We start from the raw sequence: 22,530 nt of genomic DNA on the forward strand, positions 1-22,530 counted from the left end.
TGGAGGAAACAAACCATATGGCAGATGAAATTTCAGGTGATGCAACTTGCAAAATTAAACCAAGGCAGGACTTCCACAGTAAATGACAGGGCCCTGGTGAGCGTTGTAAATTAGAGTCCTGGGGGTACAAGTACATAATTTCCTGAAATGGCGGTAGACATGGTGATGAAAAAGGCATTTAGCATGTTTGCCTTCATCGAACAAGAGTACCAGAGATGGGACATTCATGTTATAGTAGTATGTTATAGTAGTATAGGACATTGAGGACACTCTCTGGAATACTATGTACAGTTCTAGTCGCTATGCTACAAGAAGGATGTGATTAAATGTAGCTTTTAGTTTGGTTTAGAGAAACAGCGTGGAAACAAGACCTTCAGCCCACTGAGTCCACGCCGACCAGTGATCACCCTGTACACTAACATAAGGGTCTCCACCCGAAACATCACCCATTCCTTCTATCCAAAGATGCTGCCTGTCCCGTTGACTTACTCCAGCACTTTGTGTCTATCTTCGGTGTAAACCAGCACCTGAAGTTCCTTCCTACACACTAACACTATCCGACACACAAGAGACAATTTACAGAAGCCAATTAACCTACAAACCGGCATGTCTTTGGAATGTGGGAAGAAACCGGAGCACCCAGAGAAACTCCACAGGGAAAGCATTCAAACTTTGTATCGACAGCACCCGTAGTCAGGATCGACCCTGGGTATCTGGCGCTGTAAGGCAGCAACTCTACCGAGGTGGAAGATTGCAACCTTCACGTGGTCCACCCTGTTTCGATGAATGCAATCAACCCAGAGTGCACAATTAAATAAGATCAATAAGATCACGTGAATAATAAGTAGGATAACATAGAGCGAGTGTAAACGGGTGATCGATGGTCGGCGCAGGTTCAGTGGGCTGAAAGTTTAGTTTAGAGATACAGCACGGAAACAGGCCCTTCGGCCCACTGTCCACACCAACCAGCTATCCCCGCACACTAACACTATCCTACACACACAAGGGCCCATTTACAATTTTTACCAAAACCAATTAACCTACAAACCTGCACATCTTTAGAGTGTGGGAGGAAACCAGAGCACCCGGAGAAAACCCACGCAGGTCATGGGGAGAACGTACAAACTCTCTACAGACAGCATCTGTAGTCACGATTGAACCCAGGTCTCTGGAGCTATAAGGCAGCAGCTCTATCGCTGCGCACATTGTCATTGAAAGGCCTGTTTCCATGCTTTATCTTTCAACAATCAATCAAACAATATTGATGATAGACACAAAGTGCTGGCGTAACTCAGTGTAGCCAGGCAGCATCTCTGTAGAAAATAGATGCCCAATATTGATCGCTATGAAATGATCCCTGTTCGGAGAGGGATGCAAGAGAGGTGAGATGACAGAAGGCTCAAGGTATGAGATTAAAGACATAAAGTCCCATAGCATGAAAACAGGCCCTTCGGCCCAACTCGCCCATGCCAATTAAGATGCCCCATTTCCACTAGTCCCATTTGCCCGCGATGGGCCCACACCTTTCCTATCCATGTACCTGTCCAAGTGTCCTTAAAATGCAGTTATAGTATCAACATTACATTATTAAGCATCATCAGGGGGGAGATTTTGAACTTCATTTAAAGTCCCGGGCAAATCCTCACCTGGTTCTGGACCAGAGATATCCAGGTCTGAAAGAGCAGATCCAATCTGGCCTTGTGATACTTCCGTGTGGTTTTCACCGCAATAAAGATGTCACTGAGTTTCACGTTGTGTTTTCCGGAGCCGGGGCGGTGAAGGGGGGTGTCCCATAGCAGCAGAGCTGCCTCCTCCTCTGGTGTAACCCCAGCCCTCTCTCTCCATGGAGGCTCCTTCTCCTCGAGGCTGTTCTGGGAACCTCTGAGTGCCTCGGCCACTTGGTGCCAGGGGGGTCCCCTTGTTGGGATAGGGCTGGGACGAGTGCTGGAGCTCCCGGCGGAGGTCGCAGCCAGTCCCTGCCCGTGCAAGGAGCTCCTGAGCCGGGTGGCATTGCCGGACCTCCAGGGGATGGAGGCTAGCAGGTCCTGGCGTGCCCATTGCTGGAGCCCCACCAACAGCAGCAGCGAGGTGCAGAGACTGAGGGCGAGCAGGAAGCAGAGCCGGACGTTGGCAGAGCCGTGGAAACGCATGGTCCGAACTTAGCCCGAGCCCCCGCGGGCGAAGGAGCCGCAGCCCGGACCCATCGCCGAGCCCCGGCTGTCACCACTGCCCGCTGCCAGCGCTGGGCTGCTCCCCTTGCAGACGAACCCAGCCAGCGAACAAGAGTCCACAAGCTGCGGGCGTGTTCAGCCCTTGCGTTACATTGGATCGCCACCTCGGGTGGAGGACTAGCTTGTTCCAAGTCTGTTTCACACAGGGAAACACACAATGTGCTGCAGTCATTCAGCAGGACAAGCAGCATCTCTGGAGAACATGCACAGGCAACATTTGGGGTCGGGACCCTTTTTCAGACCCTTTATTCCGAGTTTGTTTTAACACAGAAAAAACATACAAAGTGCTGGAAAACATGGATAGGAGACGTTTCTTCACACCCTTCTGCAGTTTCTAAACACTACAACAACCACATAGGCTCAGCACAGTATAGATTTGGGGGCATTACTTTTAATTTAGCAGCATTATTGTCTATGTTTTTTATTGAAATTGTCTTGTGGACATATCTCCGCTGACAATAAAACAGTCTTGACTCTCGGTTTAACACAAAGAAACACACAAAGTGCTGAAGTAATTCAGTGGGTCAACCAACATCTCAGACACATCATCTGCAGTTTCGAGCGTCTACACCTCTCCGTTTTAACAGTGCAGTCTGATTTTCACTTTCTACTGCACTGTTTGCATTTATGGCCAAGCAATCAACAATTCTGCATTATAACCTGTTGTTTAACTTTACAAATTTTCTCCCCCAAATTAACTTAGAAACCAATTTGAATTTGTCTGAATTGCCCTGGGTAAAAGATTCTGAGCATTTACCCAATCTATTCTCGTCATGATGTAATACAGCCCCATGATCTCAACCTGCTGCATTCCAAAAAATAAAGCCTTAGCCTGCCCAACCTCTCCCTATAGCTCGGGTCCTGTTATTTTTTATTTGATTCATTTACAGGAAGGCCCCAGACTCTTTAAATACCATCATTTTGCTACATTTCATCTTTTTTTTTAAATTCAGCATTTTAATCTTCCTATTAAAGTGGATCTGTTCTATTCCATCTCTCATAACCAGCCATAGCAATGTCCACTAATCCTATACAAGTTTATTGAAAATGTCAGGTTTTAATTTTGGTCAGATTTCATACAATATGGTAGAAAACAAAATAATCTAAATCACTGAACTTTATCTATCATCTATTATCGTCAGGTTTTTTTTCAACTTTTTCTTATTTTTTAGTATGTTTTAAAGTATGTATTTTGTGTGTTTTGTGTGGGGGTTGGTGTGGGGGGGTAAGGGGGAAACCGCTTCGGTCGCCTCCTCCATGGAGAGGCGACTTTTTTCCAGGTCGCCTCCCCCGTGGCCTAACATCAAGGATCGGCGTGGCCTTTCCCGGAGATGCGCCCGGGGCTTCAGCGGCGGGCGCAGCGTGGACTCTCGGCGTGGAGCGGGTGAGCCCTCGCAGCGGCTCGCTGGAGGGGAGCGCTCCGTTTCGCTGGCCCGGGGCAGCCGGCAGCCTGAAGTTGCGGCCTGAAGTCGCGGTCTGAACAGCTCCAGCTGGTGCCGCGTCTACAGCCCGGGATCCCTCGTGGGGGACCCGGGGGAAGAAGAAGCCATCACTGCCGGCCCGCGGCCAACTTCCACCGCGGGGCCGGCATGGACTTACCAACACCCCTGGAGGGAGCTTCGACTGCCGGCCCTGCAGTCTACGGTGCTTCTGGCTGCGGTGGAGACTTTAAATCTGGACTGCCGGCCTGCGGCCTGTAACAACTTAAAGCCGCAGTCTCCGGTGAGGAAGAGCCGATCCTGGACTGACTCTGGACTGCTACTGTCCACGGAGGGGAAATGGAGGAGGATTGGCCAAATTTTTGTGCCTTCCACCACACTGTTGAATGCTGTGGTGGATGTTTGTGTTACATTTTTTATTGTGGTTTGTGTTCTTTATTATTGTATCGCTGCTGACAACCCAAAATTCCACCAGCCTGGCTGTGTGGTCATTAAAATACAATACAATACAATTTGCAGCTGCTGGGTGTCCCACTCATTTTCTTACTTGGCTTTGTATCATTATTCATGTACATCGTGGCATAAGCAATACATTTATAAATATTACATAGAATATCCAATGTGAAAACCTAGCCATTCAGGACAAATGGTCCTTGCAGATAAGCACACAACGGATGAATAAAGCTATGCTGGAAGTATTAGACACAGAGAGGGAATGTATTCATGACCTAGCAAAATAATTATTTCATCTTGGCTCATATTCATTTTGAACAAAATAATGCAAAATATTATATAATAAAAATAAACTGCAGATGCTGTTTTGTACCAAAGAAAGACACAAAGTGTTGGAGTAACTCAGCGGGTCTGTCAGAAAAAGTCCCAACTCAAACATCAAACATCCATTTTCTCCGGAGGTGTTGTCTGACCTGCTGAGTTACTCCAGAATCTTGTGTCTATTAATGCAAAATATTATTCTGGTATATTCTTCTTCAACACATTATTTTACTGTACAAAGAATAAGGAAAACATATCTAGCTGGACTGTGTTCATTTTGGTTTCCCCTGTCATCACAATATTCTTTGGAAGTTTAGTGATTTAGATTTTTTCCCCCTACCGATTTGTATAAAATCTGACCAAAATTCAAACCTGACATTTTATTTATATATATGGAACGCACAATAACTTGGAATAGGATGAGTGGATATTCTATCATGGAACCAGAAGGAAATAATTAAGCTTTCAAACTGTTAAGACTTACAACGATATCTCAAGGACTTAATAAATAGAGTGTGATGCTGCCCTTTGCCAAGTGACTAATATAATTTTACAAATGTTCGTTCCATGTCCACCAGAGCAAGAAGAATGCAAGAGGATGCAAGAAGTATCCTCTCCACATCTGCATTCCTAGACTCTAGATGGTTCATTATCCAGGTCTACAGTTAAACTGTAGAGCTATATTTGAGATAATTCCACTAGAGTACAACTATTTCCAGGAATATAGGAGGCTACAGAGACGGGTAGACACTGCTCGGTCCATCGTGGGTACTGACCTCCCCACCCTCGAGAATCCTAAAAAAGGCAGCCAATATCATCAAAGACCCAAACTACACTGGCTATGCTCTCAACTCACTGCTACCATTGTGAAAATGGTACAGGAGCCAGAAAAACGTTACCACGAGGTTCATAAACAGCTTCTTCCCAGCAACCATCATGCTTGAACACTGCACAACACTAATCTCAGCAACTGTGATCTTCTATGTCTTTGGTTGCACTGCGGACTTCGGGTTTGCACTATTGTGGTTACCTAATGTTATGGCTATTAATTTATTGTATTTTTTATTATTATCTATGTTATTTCATTAATGGGCTTTTAAGCTGCAATGTAAGAATGTAGTTGTTCCATATGTTGATGCAGCACTGCACAACATCAGTAACAGGTGTGACTGTGATATTTGTATTCATAATTCACAAACACTTTTTCCACAACGGATTAATTCCTCCTTCTCTTCGTCTGTGTATAAATCATTTACTTTATCACAACTAGCTTGTGCATAAAACGTCAAATAATGTAAGTTAACTAACCTCCACCTCTACACAAGCACAATGTGACCACCCACCATCTTTGTGCGGGGCAGAAACTTGCCCCGTCCATCCCGCGCTTCACCATTCGCGCAGACGTCACTAAGCTCCATCCTCTGCCCGCCATCTTTGTGCGGGGCAGAAACTTGCCCCGTCCATCCCGCGCTTCACCGTTCACGTAGACGTCATGACGCACTATCCCCCGCCGCCATCTTTGTGCGTGGCAGAGTGCTCTTTCCCCACCGCACGCTTCACAACTTACGCAGACTCTGCGGGGCATCGTCCACCGCTGGTACGTCACGACGCTGCAGCGTGCCCGCCTGTGGAGGTTGACCTGTCACCCCCCCAGTGATGAGAGTGCCCGGATGCGGAGCTGCTCTGTGGCCGCTTCGAGTCGCTGAATGAGGGAGAAAATGCCCCTTCCCGTTCAAGTGTTAAATTTTCAGGTAAAGTGGCGACCGCTGCCTCATCAGAAGGCGGATTACAGCGCGATGGGGGAGGGAGGGAGGGTGACCCGGCCGTGGGCGCGGGGGAGCAGAGGAGCAGAGCCGCGATGCGGCGCTAGACGGGCCAACATGACAGTTGGTGGCTGGCAGAGTGAACCTGTTACCAAGGCTGCCGCTCCCGCCCGGGGAGCCCGGTCCACCCCGGCCCTGTGCCCTCACCGCCCGCCCCGGACCGCCCTCTCCCCACCTCCCCTCCCCCTCCTCCTTTCGCTCTCCCCGCAGCCTGAGCACAGTGATGCCGCTGATGGGCCTAACCGCTCAGGCTTCCTGCTACCCGCCCAGCAACACACTCCTATCCCCCACTGCTTTACAGAAAATGCGTCTGCAGTTCAATAATCTAATTGTGGTTTATAATTAGATATAATTAATATATCTTTATTTAATGTGTTTATGATAATACACTGTTATCCAGGCGTCCACTCTCAATGTTCCCTACTGCATGTGTCTTCAGATCAGTAATCTAATTGTTTTATAACTTGTTTGATTTAATTTCTGCAAACATACATATATTTTAGTGTTTTTAATCATAAACTGAACAAATTTTCTGGTATTAAACAATATGAAATGTGGGAAGTTTAGATAGGCATGTAAGGACTGGAGGGACATGGATCAGATGGAGCCTAAGCACAGTGATGCCAACTGATGGGCCGAACAACTCGGGCTAGCTGGCTGGGCTCATGTCACCCTCCCAACAACACACTCTTAATACTGCTATTCTATACTGCTTTATTGCAAATGTCTCTGATAACATTACTGCTAATATATCATATTCAGGTATTTTGGATCATAAACCAAGCTGAATATCTGCTATTTATTAAATACTTTGAAATTTGAGAAGTTTAGATGTGCAGATGGATATAAAAGGGATGGAGGAATTTGGAACAGATGGAGCCTCAGCAGACTGATGCCTGTTGATGGGCCTAACAGCTCAGGCTTCCTGATGCTTGACCAGTCACCCACTTTTAAAGCTTCTATTTCCCTACTGCTTCGTAAGGTCTGTGTTTAATCTAGTAGTGTTTTATTACATTTCTCTGATTAACCTTGTTTTGGGTGCATTGGATCATAAACCAAGCAGCATTTCTAGTATTTATTAAATACTTTGAAATGTAGGAAGTAGGCACGTGGATTTGAGGGGAATGGAGGGATATACATCATGTGCAGGCAAAGGGGATTAGTTTATCTTGACATCCTATTTGGTCAGACTTTGTGTGCTTTAGAACCTGTACCTGTACTGCACTGATTTATGTTAGGTGGTGATAGGTTCGGCTGGCTAAGTTACAAGTATCCTTTATAGAGGGCAATAGCATTGATTTGGATGTAGCAGCCAGGGGGATTAAAATTTAAAGAGGTTTTTAAATACTGGAAAGGAAAGAATCATCAGGGATGGTGATCGTGTAGCTACTGATTGGCATTAAGAGAAGGAAATTTTCCATGCTGGTCAGACCTCTGTCCCTCCAGGTTCGGCAATGTGAGTGACTCTTACCTGCCTCCTGACTTTGGTGCACATGAGATAGACTATAAATGCTGATATTACAAGTGATTCAATACAATAACAAATATGTTTTTGAAAAAATATGTTTGTATTCCTGACATGAGAGCAACTGACTCTTTGTTATGACTTTTGTGTATACAATTTTAGGTTAATAATTTGATCAACACAGATTTAAAAACCTTGATTTTTATATTGTACGCATCACACATGTTGGTCAACGTGGAATGAAACTATCCAGTTTGAAATTGAATATTTATATAGTTAATGACTTTATCATTTTTGTGTGTTCCTTATTTAACGAAGAAAGGAAGATGTTCTAAGCCCATCAGAAGTTCGATATATATTTTTTGCTGGACTTTATTTTTGGAATTTAATGCTTCTAGCCTTTAATAATAGTGAAGAGAAAACTTTGCTTCTCTGCCCTGAACAATTTAAAAATGTCTTCCTCGATAAGCCTTCTGATTAATTTGTTTGAAGGGGGATGGAAGTCTTTGCTGTATTATTAAATAATAAATCCTTCCCATTTTTTGGAAATAAAAACAGCGCTAAAGCATTTTCCTGGGCATCATTGACCATTTCTTTTCCCATTACTTCTAACCTTTCTGTTAATTTGGTGTGCCCTTCCATTGTCATCTCCCTCTCAAATTTGTAATCTCTGGGTTGGCTCCTACTTTTGCCACAGCACCAGAATAGCCTTCACCAAAATTCCAAACAACATCCCCATTGATGAATGTTTAGGAGATTGAGAGGGGATCTTATAGAAACTTACAAAATTCTTAAGGGGTTGGATAGGTTAGATGCAGGAAGATTGTTCCTGATGTTGGGGAAGTCCAGGACAAGGGGTCACAGCTTAAGGATAAGGGGGAAATCCTTTAAAACCGAGATGAGGAGAACTTTTTTCACACAGAGAGTGGGGAATCTCTGGAACTCTCTGCCACAGAGGGTAGTTGAGGCCAGTTCATTGGCTATATTTAAGAGGGAGTTAGATGTGGCCTTTGTGGCCAAGGGGATCAGAGGGTATGGAGAGAAGGCAGGTACGGGATACTGAGTTGGATGATCAGCCATGATCATATTGAATGGTGGTGCAGGCTCGAAGGGCCGAATGGCCTACTCCTGCACCTAATTTCTATGTTTCTATGTTTACTCTCCTTGACTTTTCACTGTTCAATATGGTTGACATTCTCATATCGCTCCCATCATCCAGCTACATAAAGCTGTCCTGCATGGTTCCTTATTAATGTTATTGCCCTTCTAGCATCGTCATCCCTGAGATCTTCAAGTATCATTCTTAGTTTTCTCTTATCAGATAGCTGGGGAGCAGCTTTTAAAGGGACATTAGCATAGAAATTTAAGGGAAGATTGGCACAGATAATGCTCAAAGCTGGTTACGGTAGCAGTTTTGATCATTTTCCTGCTGTTTGACTGCTTGTCTGGCAGGCTGGAAGAATTAAAACTTAATTTAGGTCAGCTTTGACAATACGTCAGCCATTGCCTTGGCACCCTCACCATTGACCCCATCTTCAACTGTGGTGACTGTATCATAGTCTAAATCACTTTCAACAATATCCCTGTTTGCAGTCCTGACCTTGCAGTTTGCAGTTCTGACCTTTTCGGCTTGAAAGCCAAAATGTATCCATCACCAAAACAATGTAAATTTAATTCTGCAACCTTTGTAATATTCACCATACCTCAATTGTCCTGTGACTTAGATCCTTGCATGTGGCTTGTCACTTCTAAAGCTGACTGCCCTTCCTGCTGCCCTCAGAGCTTCCAAGCTCCAAATGGCCAGATTGACCATGTGAAGAAGACCCTCATGTCCTATCAACCTGATCTCCAATGATTTCATTTATAATAATTCTTGTCTGCCCCCCCCCCCCCCCCCCCCCCCCCCCCCATTTCTTCCCTCTTCATGGAGACACAAGGAACTATAGATACAATGTAAAAAAAAAACAATTTCTGGAGAAACTCGCCTCTGGAGAACATGTATTGGCGATAGGATCTACCAGGTGGCAAATGGGAAAATGTGGGCTTTAAAATGTTTGAGTGTGTGTTTAGTTTATTGTCACGTGTATCAAGGCACAGTAAAAAGCTTTTGCATGCAAACCAGTCAGCAAAAAGACGATACAAATTACTATCAAGCCATCCACAGTGTATAAATACATGATCAAGGGTAATACTTGAATAACATTTAGTACAAGATAAAGTCCAGTAAAGTCTGTTCAAAAATAGTCCAAGGGTCTCCAATGAGGTAGATAATAGCTCAGGTCTGCTCCCTAGTTGTTGGTGGGATGGTTCAATTGCCTGAAAGTGACAATTGTACTCTTCATACAATGTGAAGAATTATGCTTTTACAAAATTCTCATTAATATATGTTTCTTAATTATTTCTTTATTATATGTACTACAATGAATTTTTGCACCAGTCTTTGTAGTTGAATATTTTGGTCACCGAAAAGGCATAAAATAAGCAAGTCGAGTGCATTTAGCCGAGAAAGCAGCCTGGGTTTGTATTTCCCAGTTTCAAACGCCATTCACTTTAAGTTACTAGGGCTTGTGATCAAAATGCAGCAGCCAGATATGTGGTGAATGTTCAGGGATTGAAATTAACACCAGCCCATCTGACCAAGATCTAAAAAATTGTGTTGCAATAGGTTTGTGAGCTTCCACAAAATCACTGAAAACTCAACAATGAATCACATTGTACAAGAATTATAGAAATACTGTTTTACAGTTAATATGTTATCAAAATGCACATATATTTAACAAGCAATGTGCTTCCAGTGATCTTGACTTTTTAATTCTTGACTTTTTCAGGAGTTTGATATTTAATCAATTGCTTTACATTTTGTATGTCATTAGGCTAAGGAGTAATCAGTACAGTTAAATGCAAGACAATTATAGTGTAAATACAATTGTTCAAAATCAGTACATGTTTAATAATCAAGCATTTTTGTTCAGCTGGTTTAAATAATATTATTTATGATGGTGCCGCAACCATTATACAGTGATGCTGTACTGAATCACTGCCATTTTAATACCTAATATTTTAGTTGTATGTGCATTTGGTTTAGACTTGAGATTTTGAGAAAAAAATTCATAAATTTATCAAAAGGCTTAAGTTTATTTTGATGGTAGACAAATGTGCTGAAGAAACTCAGCGGGTGAGGCAGCATCTTTGGAGCGAAGGAAATGGGCAAAGTTTCGGGCCGAGACCCTTCTCGACCCGAAATGTTGCCTATTTCCTTCCCTCCATAGATGCTGCCTCACCCGCTGAGTTTCTCCAGCATTTCTGTCTACCTTTGATTTTCCAGCCCAACATTTGCCCAACATTTTCCAGTCCCTTCTTAAAACAGGTTTATTTTGATAGTATGTTCTGTTATCAAAAGAGCCAGTGGTGCATTTTGTATTCATGCCATTGACGTTTTCTCTTGCGTTCTGGCGATGTAATTGGCATTGCATTGAATTTGTTGCATTCAAATTTAAGAATGTATATACCAATCATGCTTTCTCTGCTGCTATCTATAGTACATTATATGGAACAAAGGTTTTAATGATTATGATGAATTAAAAGGTATGTTGTTTTGTAGTGAAAGGAATGTGATATAAAAGTTTTACAATAAGCAAATATGAAATTTGCAAGAGGTCGATAATCCATACTTTAAATTAATGGATAATTATGTAATAAATAATATAATTATAACTTTAGAACTGTTAGGAGGCTTGCATCTGAATTAGTATAGCTAGAACTTTTAAATTCTAAGCACGTATGGAACTGCAATAACTGACCAGAATTTCGTTCCTCTTTCCCAGGCAAGCACTGTGTCAGGGGCAGGGAATGCAGATAGTCAGGAAGGGTGTCGAGATAGCTCCACTCCCAGCTCAGCCACCTCTTCGCTCTCAGACCTTTACCTGACACCACACAGCAGTAGATCAGACTTGTTTCTACATAGCACGGCAGGAGATTTCAGCCTTAGCGCCAGCTTGTCAGCCTGCACTCTGCTCTATGAGGTACCTCAATCACCAGGAAATCTGATGAAGAAAGCATACTGCTCGACAATGGGCGTTAATCTGGTTTGAGATAGGGAAGCATACTGTTTATATGAAGATATTTTAGTTTACATTTTATCCAAGTGCAAAGTACCACGGTGCTGGAAATCTGAAATAAAAATTGAAAATGCTAGAAGCAATCACGTCAGATAAAATCTGCGGAGAGAGAAACAGCTAAAATGTTAACTGTTTCTCTTAACAAAGGTGCTGCCTGATATGATGAGCATGCCCAACATTTTTGATGTTCATATTTTGGTGTTAGTACTGGGAATGCATTTGATAATACCATTATCATCTTTGTGATTGATGAAAATTTGAGCTCCTCCTTGGACCTTTTGGATACCAGGAATTCCTGCACCTGAGCTAAGGAACTGGGATAGTGTCCTGGAAAAAGTTTGAGGATCGTCTGAAGATGATGATGGTGAAATACCAAATCTATTCTAAACTTTAGTGTTCGAAATCCAAATTAATAGTTATTTCATTAAGTATTCTATTGGAGCCAATAATTCTATGATATACGATACATTTTAATCCAGCACCGTTGGAATAATTAGTGGCGTACTTCTGAAGCAGGGCTTCCTTTGGTTAATTCGTATGCACATTGAATAGGTTAAAAAATGTTGTTTTCCTTTTACTTATTCTGTACATTTATTTGTAAAGCAGTAACAAAGTTCCATTGGTTTTGCATTGATACTGAACTTTGGGTTAGTAATTAGTGGAACAGAGCTAAGAATCTGTTCATCCTTAGCATTCACATGATTAGCCTGATTTAATTAACACATTGGGAACATAAACTTATTAAAGTGACCAAATTTGGACATAACATATTTTTGAAAAGTATCTGCCCCAAGGACACAACGACAGTATGCCTCCAATTAAAGTTATTCCGGGAAAACTTAGCCCATTTGCCATCTGTCGTCCCGCATTCCCACATTGGGAACATAAACCAAATTTGGACATAAATATTTTTGAAATTATGTGGGGATGTTATTAAAGTTATCCGGGAAAAGCATTTGAAATGCAGACAAAAATAACTTTACTGAAATCCTTTACCACGCAGCAAATCAAAAGGCCTATTTTATCATTAGGTAATGATTCTTTGCACCCTTGGCATACACAGTAATATCCCTCTGAAAGAATTCTGTGGATCCATTTCAGAAGGGTTAATGAACTGCACAGAGATCACTTTTGTAAACCAGTTATACTATTTTTCAGTGTTCCCAGAAACAATTATCAGCAATTTATACTGTGCCTATTCATGCATGCCCATGAGGTTCTAGTTTTAAGGTTGCTACCCAATTAAATTTCTCTCATCAATGCTGCTTTTGAATTTTGATAGTGCATATGCTACAGTCATAATGGTTGAAGATGTTGTAAAGTCACCCAAGATTTAAAAACAGCATTGTCGATCTCTTAAATGCATCTACAGGCGGATTTAGATTTGTTTCGCTGTTTTAAAACATGCAACTTTTATAATTCTAGGTGTTGACTGCATCGTAGCCACACAAGTCGTTTGCAGCAATTAAAATAAAATCAATAGAGGAGTTACTCAGCGGATCAGGTAGCATCTCTGGAAAAAAGGAATAGGTGACGTTTCAGGTCGGAACCTTTCATCAGACTGACGGACCCGAAACGTCACCTATTCCTTTTCTCCAGAGATGCTGCCTAACCCGCTGAGTTACTCCAGTATTTTGTGGGTATCCGGTATAAACCAGCATCTGTAGTTCCTTTCTTCACCTCATTATGACAATTATGTTTCCAGAACATAATCAGTTACTTTTGAAAGTTATTAACCTTGTATTCTAATGGGTGGATTAGATTAACTGATAATGGAAAGAACAGGGCATTTTGTTTAAATGTGACCTTTTCAATAACTCGGTTTTCATCAAAGTATATTTAGTTTCAAAGGTTATTTTAATCAACGTGTAACATTTCATATATAGAGCAAACTTTGGAATATCAATAAATAAAGTGATTTCAATAGATTTGAATAGAAACCATATTTCAGTGAGGGATGTCATTTAAAAATAAATGATAGTTTGCTAACACCTTAAGGAATGGGATGTTGTTTGCATAATTGGGTGGGTAGGTAGCATTTCTGATTTTTTTTTTTTAGATTTCCATTCAAGGTGAAATAAAACATAAACCTTTGCTTTCTTGGTTAATTGCTCTACTTTGGAACGGCAATTTATGTTGGAAATTCTGGAACCCACAAATACTTCTTTTAATTTAGTTTATAGATAAAGCGCGGAAACACGCCCTTTGGCCCACCGTCCGCACCGACCAGTGATACACTAATACTATCCTGCACACACTAGGGACAATTTACGTTTATACCAAGCCAATTAACCTACAAACCTGTACGCCTTTGGAGTGTGGGAGGAAACCAAAGATCCCGGAGAAAATCCATGTAGGTTACGGAGAACATACTAACTGCATACAGACCCCGTAGTCGGGATCGAACCTGGGTCTCTGGCACTGTATGGCAATAGATCTGTGTCACCATGCCGCCCCATTTTGTTAATGAGTTATTGGACAGTGCTGAATGGACTGCAATCGTTGAATTTTACAGGTAGTATTAATTAAAATCGCTAATTTAACAACCATATTTAGCTTGCATTAATTTTTAATTCTGACCTTTTGCAAACTTCTTGCTGTCTTTAGCATATTCATCAGTATTATTTCATGAATCAATGCATGTTAACATGAATCAATTCATGTTATTAATGTAAACTACTCAAGGTATAAACATTATCTATTTTTCTCTTTTCCCCCCCATTGATATTGTTCGTTCTTTCGTAACTGATGAGAAATACTCATAAATTCTCAACATCTCTATCCCATCTCCAGTCTAATGTTGTTGCTCACAAATCATGTCTGTCTTTCTCAGAACTCTGCATCTAAATTTCTCAAAATGGGATTTCTTCCCCTGCTGAAATATTGGAAAAGTCATAATCTAAAATGCAAGTGTACATTGGAGGCATGATACAGTTCTATCCTGTACCATTTCATGTTCTATTCCATCTTCAGTCCTTCATTGTTCTCATTTCATTGTCTCATTCAGTGCAGTGTTGGCTTCACTAGCAGTTTCCCAATGACAGCAAGGGCAAGGGAACTACCTCCACAAACACACTATAGGCCCGCAATTATCTTACTTTGATTCATCCTCACTTTCATATGTATGCTCCCCCTTAATTAAATTACCTGAAAATGGGGGCCCACTTTGAGGAGAACTTCCTCCGGTAGCCATACTTTGTGGCATCACATGAGATGACAATATTCATAGCTCCATTGTTGTTCTACAGTTTTGTTAGGGTTACAGCACTGAATGATTAACATTGAAATTAGGGAGCTCTCTATACTAACTCTTCCTAAGCAAAAACAAACTTCACTGGAAGGTAGACAAAAATGTTGGAGAAACTCAGCGGGTGCAGCAGCATCTATGGAGCGAAGGAAATGGGCAACGTTTCAGGCCAAAATCCTTCTTCACTTTTGACAGAGGAAGAAGGGTTTCGGCCCGAAACATTGCCTATTTCCTTCGCTCCATAGATGCTGCTGCACCTGCTGAGTTTCTCCAGCATTTTTGTCTACCTTTGATTTTCCAGCATCTGCAGTTCCTTCTTGAACAACAAACTTCACTGGAATATTTAGCTGGGCCACAAGTGACTAGAGAGTGGAAAAACAATTCTTTAGATTGCTTTAAACAAGTTCAGCAGTTATGCTCTAATAATATTTGGCCTGAAGATGTTTCACTAGCAGTAGATGGTTCTTCAGGTTAATGAAAGACGAGCATGGTTGAAAAAGCATATTTTTTTCGGGCCAAAATATTTTAATGTTGATGTATGTTACAGCATTAAGTAATATTATATAACATTTTCCGAATTAATATTTTCTTTCAAGTAGCATTTTATTTTATAATTAAAAATGCACCTTTGTTCATTTTCTATATGCTTTTATTTTAATTCAAGGTATTAATTAGTGACAAGGATTAGCATGACCAATATCACCACTAACTGTTCGCTTTGTCCCCACCTTTCTCTGTGCCTCTGTAGGGAGCAGTGGAACCAATGCAAATAGATGCTGACCCTCAGGATGATCAGCAGAATGCACCCGACACAAACTATGTTGTGGAGAATCCCACACTGGTACGTCAGAAAGGTTTTTGTTGACCTAGCAAATTGCAGTGATATTGGATGTTCTAGCTAAGTGAATGATGGAAGTTATTTAAATAAAGAAAATATAGTTGCAAAGAGTTAAATTGAGGGGGGGTTCAAGGATGAGCGGAAGCAGTTTCGTAACTCTTTCAACATCAGCAGTGATTTTTGTTTTTGGTGAGATAGGAATGTCACTGGTAATCTATTTCTCCCCCCACCCACCCTGCTTGCCCCTGAACTAAGAAGGCAGTTAAGGGTCAACCACATTGGTGAGTCTGGAGTCCTGTTTTGTCTTGACTGGGTAAGGATTTTCCTTCATTGAAGAATGTTAGTGAACCAGGTGAATCTTTGAGACAATCTGATAGTTTTATGGTTATAATTACTGTGACTGGCTTTTTTAAAATTTGCAAATCCTACTTCATTGCTTGAATTGAAATTCCCCCAAATATCTTGGTCAAACTCAAACAAATCTCTCGATCAATTGGCCAGATTTCTTGGCTGCTGGTCCAGAAACATAGAAACATAGAAATTAGGTGCAGGAGTAGGCCATTCGGCCCTTCGAGCCTGCACTGCCATTCAATATGATCATGGCTGATCATCCAACTCAGTATCCCGTACCTGCCTTCTCTCCATACCCCCTGATCCCCTTAGCCACAAGGGCCACATCTAACTCCCTCTTAAATATAGCCAATGAACTCGCCTCAACTACCCTCTGTGGCAGAGAATTCCAGAGATTCACCACTCTCTGTGTGAAAAACGTTCTTCTCATCTCGGTTTTAAAGGATTTCCCCTTTATCCTTAAGCTGTGACCCCTTGTCCTGGACTTCCCTAACATCGGGAACAATCTTCCTGCATCTAGCCTGTCCAACCCCTTAAGAATTTTGTACGTTTCTATAAGATCCCCTCTCAATCTTCTAAATTCTAGAGAGTATAAACCAAGTCTATCCAGTCTTTCTTCATAAGACAGTCCTGACATCCCAGGAATCAGTCTGGTGAACCGTCTCTGCACTCCCTCTATGGCAATAATGTCCTTCCTCAGATTTGGAGACCAAAACTGTACGCAATACTCCAGGTGTGGTCTCACCAAGACCCTGTACAACTGCAGTAGAACCTCTCTGCTCCTATACTCAAATCCTTTTGCAATGAAAGCTAACGAAAGGATTTGAAAGGAGTTAAAAAATTTAACTATTCTACTATGTTTCATGTTCCAAGTGATTCTTCTGACTGGTTAACTCTCAGTTGGTATCCCTGAAAGTATTATGGTCTCTTGACTATTTTAATTACTACCCCCTTGAAAACAAATATTGCCTATTTACTGCATATCTATGGAATAGTGCTGAAGAAAGATAGCTACCAAATGTGTAGGAAGGAACTGCAGATGCTGATTTAAGCCGAAGATAGACATAAAATGATGGAGTCCCTGGAGAGAAGGAAGAAGGGTCTCGACCCGAAACGTTACCCATTCCTTCTCTCCAGAGATGCTGACTATCCTGCTGAGTTACTCCAGCATTTTGTGTGCCATGATGGCACCTATATCACTAGCATTTAAAAAAAAATTGTTAATTAATTATTATTATTAACAACCATTATTGCTTGGCACATCAAAAATAATATAACACACCATATTATCTATATTACTAAAAGTCTGATCTTGACCACTTCCTGTTGTTCTTTATATTGATTTTAGAAAAAACGCTGCCACTTACGGCTGTAATTTTTGGCCATCTTACTCAGATAAGTCCCCCTCCACTGCGCAGGACAAGAGGATTTTTCTCATCGATGAAAAATAAAAGAGTTATTAGTGTTTAAAAAATGATGAGATTCTCCTGTCAATCACGTCAAGAAGGCCACGGCCCTTCTGCTGGGAGGGACTATAAAACCTAGAAGTGTGCAGATGGAGGAGGGAGAGGTCACGACTCGCTGTCTAGCGACCTTGCACCCTGCTTGAAATGGTATGAAACTGCACTTGAATTTGATGGCCTTGCACCCTGCTTGAAATGGAATTTCAAGGAATAGCCGTGAGTCAACTGCCAGCCCACCAGCCGTGAGTGAGTGAGCTGCCAGCACAATAGGCTTGAGTGACTGAGCCGCCAGCCCAAGAATCCATTCAGCCCACAATGTCCGCACTAGTCCTCTGGACACCAGTCCCTTCAGCCCACAACACCTATACTAGCGCTCCAGAAAGCCCTCCCCCCCCACTGGCCACCAATATTGGAGTTGCGTTGGGGGACCAGCCCTCCCATGTGATGCTGGAACCCAACGGGTCCCACTTAGTCTAGTTTATAATATGGGTGTGTTATAAATGTCCCGATTTCAACATGGCAAACCTGAGACATTCAAGTCAAGTCAAGTTTATTTGTCACATACACATACGAGATGTGCAGTGAAATGAAAGTGGCAATGCTCGCGGACTTTTGTGCAAAAGACAAACAACCAAACAAACTATAAACACAATCATAACACACATATTCTTTTACATAATAAATAATGGAAGGAAAAACGTTCAGTAGAGTTAATCCCTGGTGAGATAGGCGTTTACAGTCCAAATGGCTTCTGGGAAGAAACTCCTTCTCAACCTCCCCGTTCTCACCGCATGGCAACGGAGGAGTTTGCCTGATCGTAGCAGCTGGAACAGTCCGTTGCAGGGGTGGAAGGGGTCTCATGATATTGTTGGCTCTGGAGTTGCACCTCCTGATGTATAGGTCCTGCAGGGGGGTGAGTGAAGTTCCCATAGTGCGTTCGGCCGAAAGCACTACTCTCTGCAGAGCCTTCTTGTCCTTGGCAGAGCAATTCCCAAACCAGATGGTAATGTTCCCGGACAAGATGCTTTCCACCGCCGCTACGTAGAAGCACTGGAAGATCCTCGGAGACACTCTGAATTTCCTCAATTGCCTGAGGTGGTAAAGGCGCTGCCTTGCCTTACTCACGAGTGCTGAGGCGTGTGATGCCCATGTCATATCCTCGGAGATGTGGACTCCCAGATATTAAAAACAGTTCACCCTATCCACAGGATTACCATTTATCCTCAATGGAGTGTATGTCCTCGGATGATATGCCCTCCTAAAGTCCATGATCAGCTCCTTCGTTTTTTTTGATGTTCAAGAGGAGGCTGTTATCCTGGCACCAGAGTGCTAGATCAGCCACCTCCTCCCGGTAGGCCTTCTCGTCGTTGTCTGAGATCAGGCCCACCACCACAGTGTCATCAGCAAACTTAATTATTGAGTTGGAGCTGAACCTAGCCACACAGTCATGTGTGTACAGGGAGTACAATATGGGGCTGAGGACGCAACCCTGGGGCGATCCTGTGCTCGGGGTGAGGGACTGCGATGTATTCCCTCCCATCTTGACTACCTGGGGCCTGGCGGTGAGAAAGTCCAGGACCCAGGCACACAGGGAGGTGTTGAGCCCCAATTCCATTAGCTTCCCGGCCAGTCTGGTGGGGACTATCATGTTGAAGGCTGAACTGTAGTCTATGAACAGCATCCTCATGTAGCCCCCCTTCTGGCTGTCCAGATGGGAGAGAGCGGTGTGCAAGACCTGGGAGACCGCATCGTCCGTGGATCTGTTCGGACGGTATGCGAACTGCAACAGGTCCATGTTCCGAGGGAGGAAGGCGCAGATGTGTTTCTTCACCAGCCTCTCAAAAGTATTTCATGACTACTGAGGTAAGGGCCACCGGACGGTAGTCATTCAGACAGGCTGGGGAGGCATTTTTTGGTACTGGTACAATGATGGATTTTTTGAAGCAGGCCTTCCTTCAGAAATCCTGCATGTTCAGTTTGTTTCCACTTATTCAACTGTTCTGTAGAACTGTCATAGTTCAGTAACTTATTGCATTTCAAAAACAAGAACTGATTTCTGGAAGTTGGATGAATTAAAAGCTCTATGAACGGAGCAGAGGAATGGTTGAGATGCAGGACCTGCCTTTCAGTAAGGTCATGGTCGATGAGGCTCAAAGAACAATGTTTCGCTCCTTTTCTGATTTTGTTTGTCGTTGTTTCTACATACAGTGCCCTCCATAATGTTTGGGACATAGACCCATCATTTATTTATTTGCCTCTGTACTCCACAATTTGAGATTTGTGATAGAAAAAAAAATCACATGTGGTTAAAGTGCACATTGTCAGATTTTATTAAAGGGTATTTTTATACATTTTGGTTTCACCATGTAGCTGTGTTTATACAGTCCCCCCATTTCAGGGCACCATAATGTATGGAATGCAGCAATGTCATGTAAATGAAAAAAGTCACTGTATATTGAAGCTAATCTGCATATTTCAGGTACAATAGTGCTCATCTGTATGTATTGTGTGTTTTACAGGATCTGGAGCAATATGCAGCAAGTTACAGTGGTTTGATGCGAATTGAGAGGCTTCTGTTTATAGCAGAACACTGTCCGCAGCTACGCATTGAAGCCCTGAAGATGGCACTGTCCTTTGTTCAAAGAACATTTAATGTAGATATGTATGAGGAAATCCACCGCAAGTTGACAGAAGCCACAAGGTATGGCTTTAACCAAAAGTGGTTGCATAATTCAAAAGCACAGCACATAAGGATCACAAAACAGTTACACTTAAACATAATCCAGCCAGTGCCACTTTCCTACTCATTCTGAAGGTGGTTTTAACCTTCAGGTATTAATACATATATTTTTAGTCCTGTTAAAAAAACAAAAACAAATGTTAGTTGGAGGCCTTTTATGTGGATGGTGGGGGACGGGAAGGGGGAAACTTTATTTCCTAGTCCCTACCTGGTCGGAGAGGCGGCTTCCCTCCGAGCTGCTTCTTCGCCCCTTCCACGCGGTCTACGATTGAAACTGGAGCGGCGTTTCCTGTCGGGACCGGCCGGGATTACAGCTTCGGCGGCGGCACAGCGCTGGGACACCATCAGGGAGAGGGCGATGCCTTATCGCATCGCCGTGCGGTATGCCCCAGAGTGCTGTGACCGCCAACTCCCAACATAGCGGAGCTGTTGCTGCGGGCGGCGTTGGATTTGGAGCATGGGATCCGAGATCGCCAGAGTCGGAGCTCCAACCAACGTGACCTGAGGACTTCGGGTGCCGCAGTCTCCGGGGAGGAAGCGGCCGCTCCAAACATTTTCCAAGCTGCTGAGCCGGAGTTCCAGCTTTCCGGCAAAGAGGGCCTGAAAACATCGGACTGGCATCGAAATGAGATGGGTCAGGTGGCAGAGGTATGCGTTGGGGAACAGTTCGGGTCCAGTGATCACAATACCATTAGTTTCAATATAATTATGGAGAGGGACAAAACTGGACCTAGGGTTGAGATTTATGATTGGAGAAAGGCTAACTTTGAGGAGATGCGAAAGGATTTAAAAGGAGTAAATTGGGACAGTTTGTTTTATGGGAAATATGTGGAAGAGAAATGGAGTACATTTAAAGGTGAAATTTTAAGAGTACAGAATCTTTATGTCCCTGTTCGGTTGAAAGGAAATCGTAAAAATTGTAAAGAGCCATGGTTTTCAAGGGAAATTGGACACTTGGTTCGGAAAAAGAGGGAGATCTACAATAATTATAGGCAGCATGGAGTAAATGAGGTGCTTGAGGAGTATAAAGAATGTAAAAAGAATCTTAAGAAAGAAATTAGAAAAGCTAAAAGAAGATATGAGGTTGCTTTGGCAAGTAAGGTAAAAGTAAATCCGAAGGGTTTCTACCGCTATATTAATAGCAAAAGGATAACGAGGGATAAAATTGGTCCATTAGAGAGTCAGAGTGGACAACTATCTGCAGAGCCAAAAGAGATGGGGGAGATATTGAACAGTTTATTTTCTTCAGTATTCACCAAGGAGAAGGATATTGAATTATGTGAGGTAAGGGAAACAAGTAGAGTAGCTATGGAAACTATGAGGATCAAAGAAGAGGAAGTACTGACACTTTTGAAAAATATAAAACTGGATAAGTCTCCAGGTCCGGACAGGATATTCCCTAGGACATTGAGGGAAGTTAGTGTAGAAATAGCAGGGGCTATGGCAGAAATATTTCAAATGTCATTAGAAACGGGAATAGTGCCGGAGGATTGGCGTACTGTGCATGTTGTGCCATTGTTTAAAAAGGGGTCTAAGAGTAAACCTAGCAATTATAGACCTGTTAGTTTGACGTCAGTGGTGGGCAAATTAATGGAAAGAATACTTAGAGATAATATATATAAGCATCTGGATAAACAGGGTCTGATTAGGAACAGTCAACATGGATTTGTGCCTGGAAGGTCATGTTTAACTAATCTTCTTGAATTTTTTGAAGATGTTACTCGGGAAATTGATGAGGGTAAAGCAGTGGATGTTGTGTATATGGACTTCAGTAAGGCCTTTGACAAGGTTCCTCATGGAAGGTTGGTTAAGAAGGTTCAATGGTTGGGTATTAATGGTGGAGTAGCAAGATGGATTCAACAGTGGCTCAATGGGAGATGCCAGAGATTAATGGTGGATGGTTGTTTGTCAGGTTGGAGGCCAGTGACGAGTGGGATGCCACAGGGATCTGTGTTGGGTCCACTGTTGTTTGTCATGTACATCAATGATCTGGATGATGGTGTGGTAAATTGGATTAGTAAGTATGCAGATGATACTAAGA

At 42.5% G+C, this 22,530-nt stretch overlaps 2 protein-coding genes across 3 annotated transcripts in view; one reads left to right on the plus strand and one right to left on the minus strand.

Annotated features, from left to right (window-relative positions):
• The window catches only part of rfng (RFNG O-fucosylpeptide 3-beta-N-acetylglucosaminyltransferase), a 32,512-nt gene extending 29,466 nt beyond the window's left edge, over positions 1-3,046 (minus strand). The window contains exon 1 of one of the 2 annotated variants that reach the window (XM_055654169.1): positions 1,647-3,046. In XM_055654169.1, the coding sequence (XP_055510144.1) occupies positions 1,647-2,150 (504 nt within the window). In that variant the 5' untranslated portion in view covers positions 2,151-3,046. The remainder of the gene's footprint in view (positions 1-1,646) is intronic. The other variant, XM_055654168.1, reaches the window with a different exon arrangement.
• Positions 3,047-6,090: 3,044 nt separating this feature from the next.
• gps1 (G protein pathway suppressor 1) overlaps positions 6,091-22,530 on the plus strand; it is a 42,023-nt gene continuing 25,583 nt past the window's right edge. Inside the window, exons 1-3 of the mRNA XM_055654170.1 lie at positions 6,091-6,195; positions 15,846-15,938; positions 20,269-20,450. Coding sequence (XP_055510145.1) covers positions 6,151-6,195; positions 15,846-15,938; positions 20,269-20,450 — 320 coding nt within the window. The 5' untranslated portion in view covers positions 6,091-6,150. The remainder of the gene's footprint in view (positions 6,196-15,845; positions 15,939-20,268; positions 20,451-22,530) is intronic.

Source organism: Leucoraja erinacea, chromosome 23 (genome assembly GCF_028641065.1).
Source record: "Leucoraja erinacea ecotype New England chromosome 23, Leri_hhj_1, whole genome shotgun sequence".
NCBI classification, from domain to species: Eukaryota; Metazoa; Chordata; class Chondrichthyes; order Rajiformes; family Rajidae; genus Leucoraja; species Leucoraja erinaceus.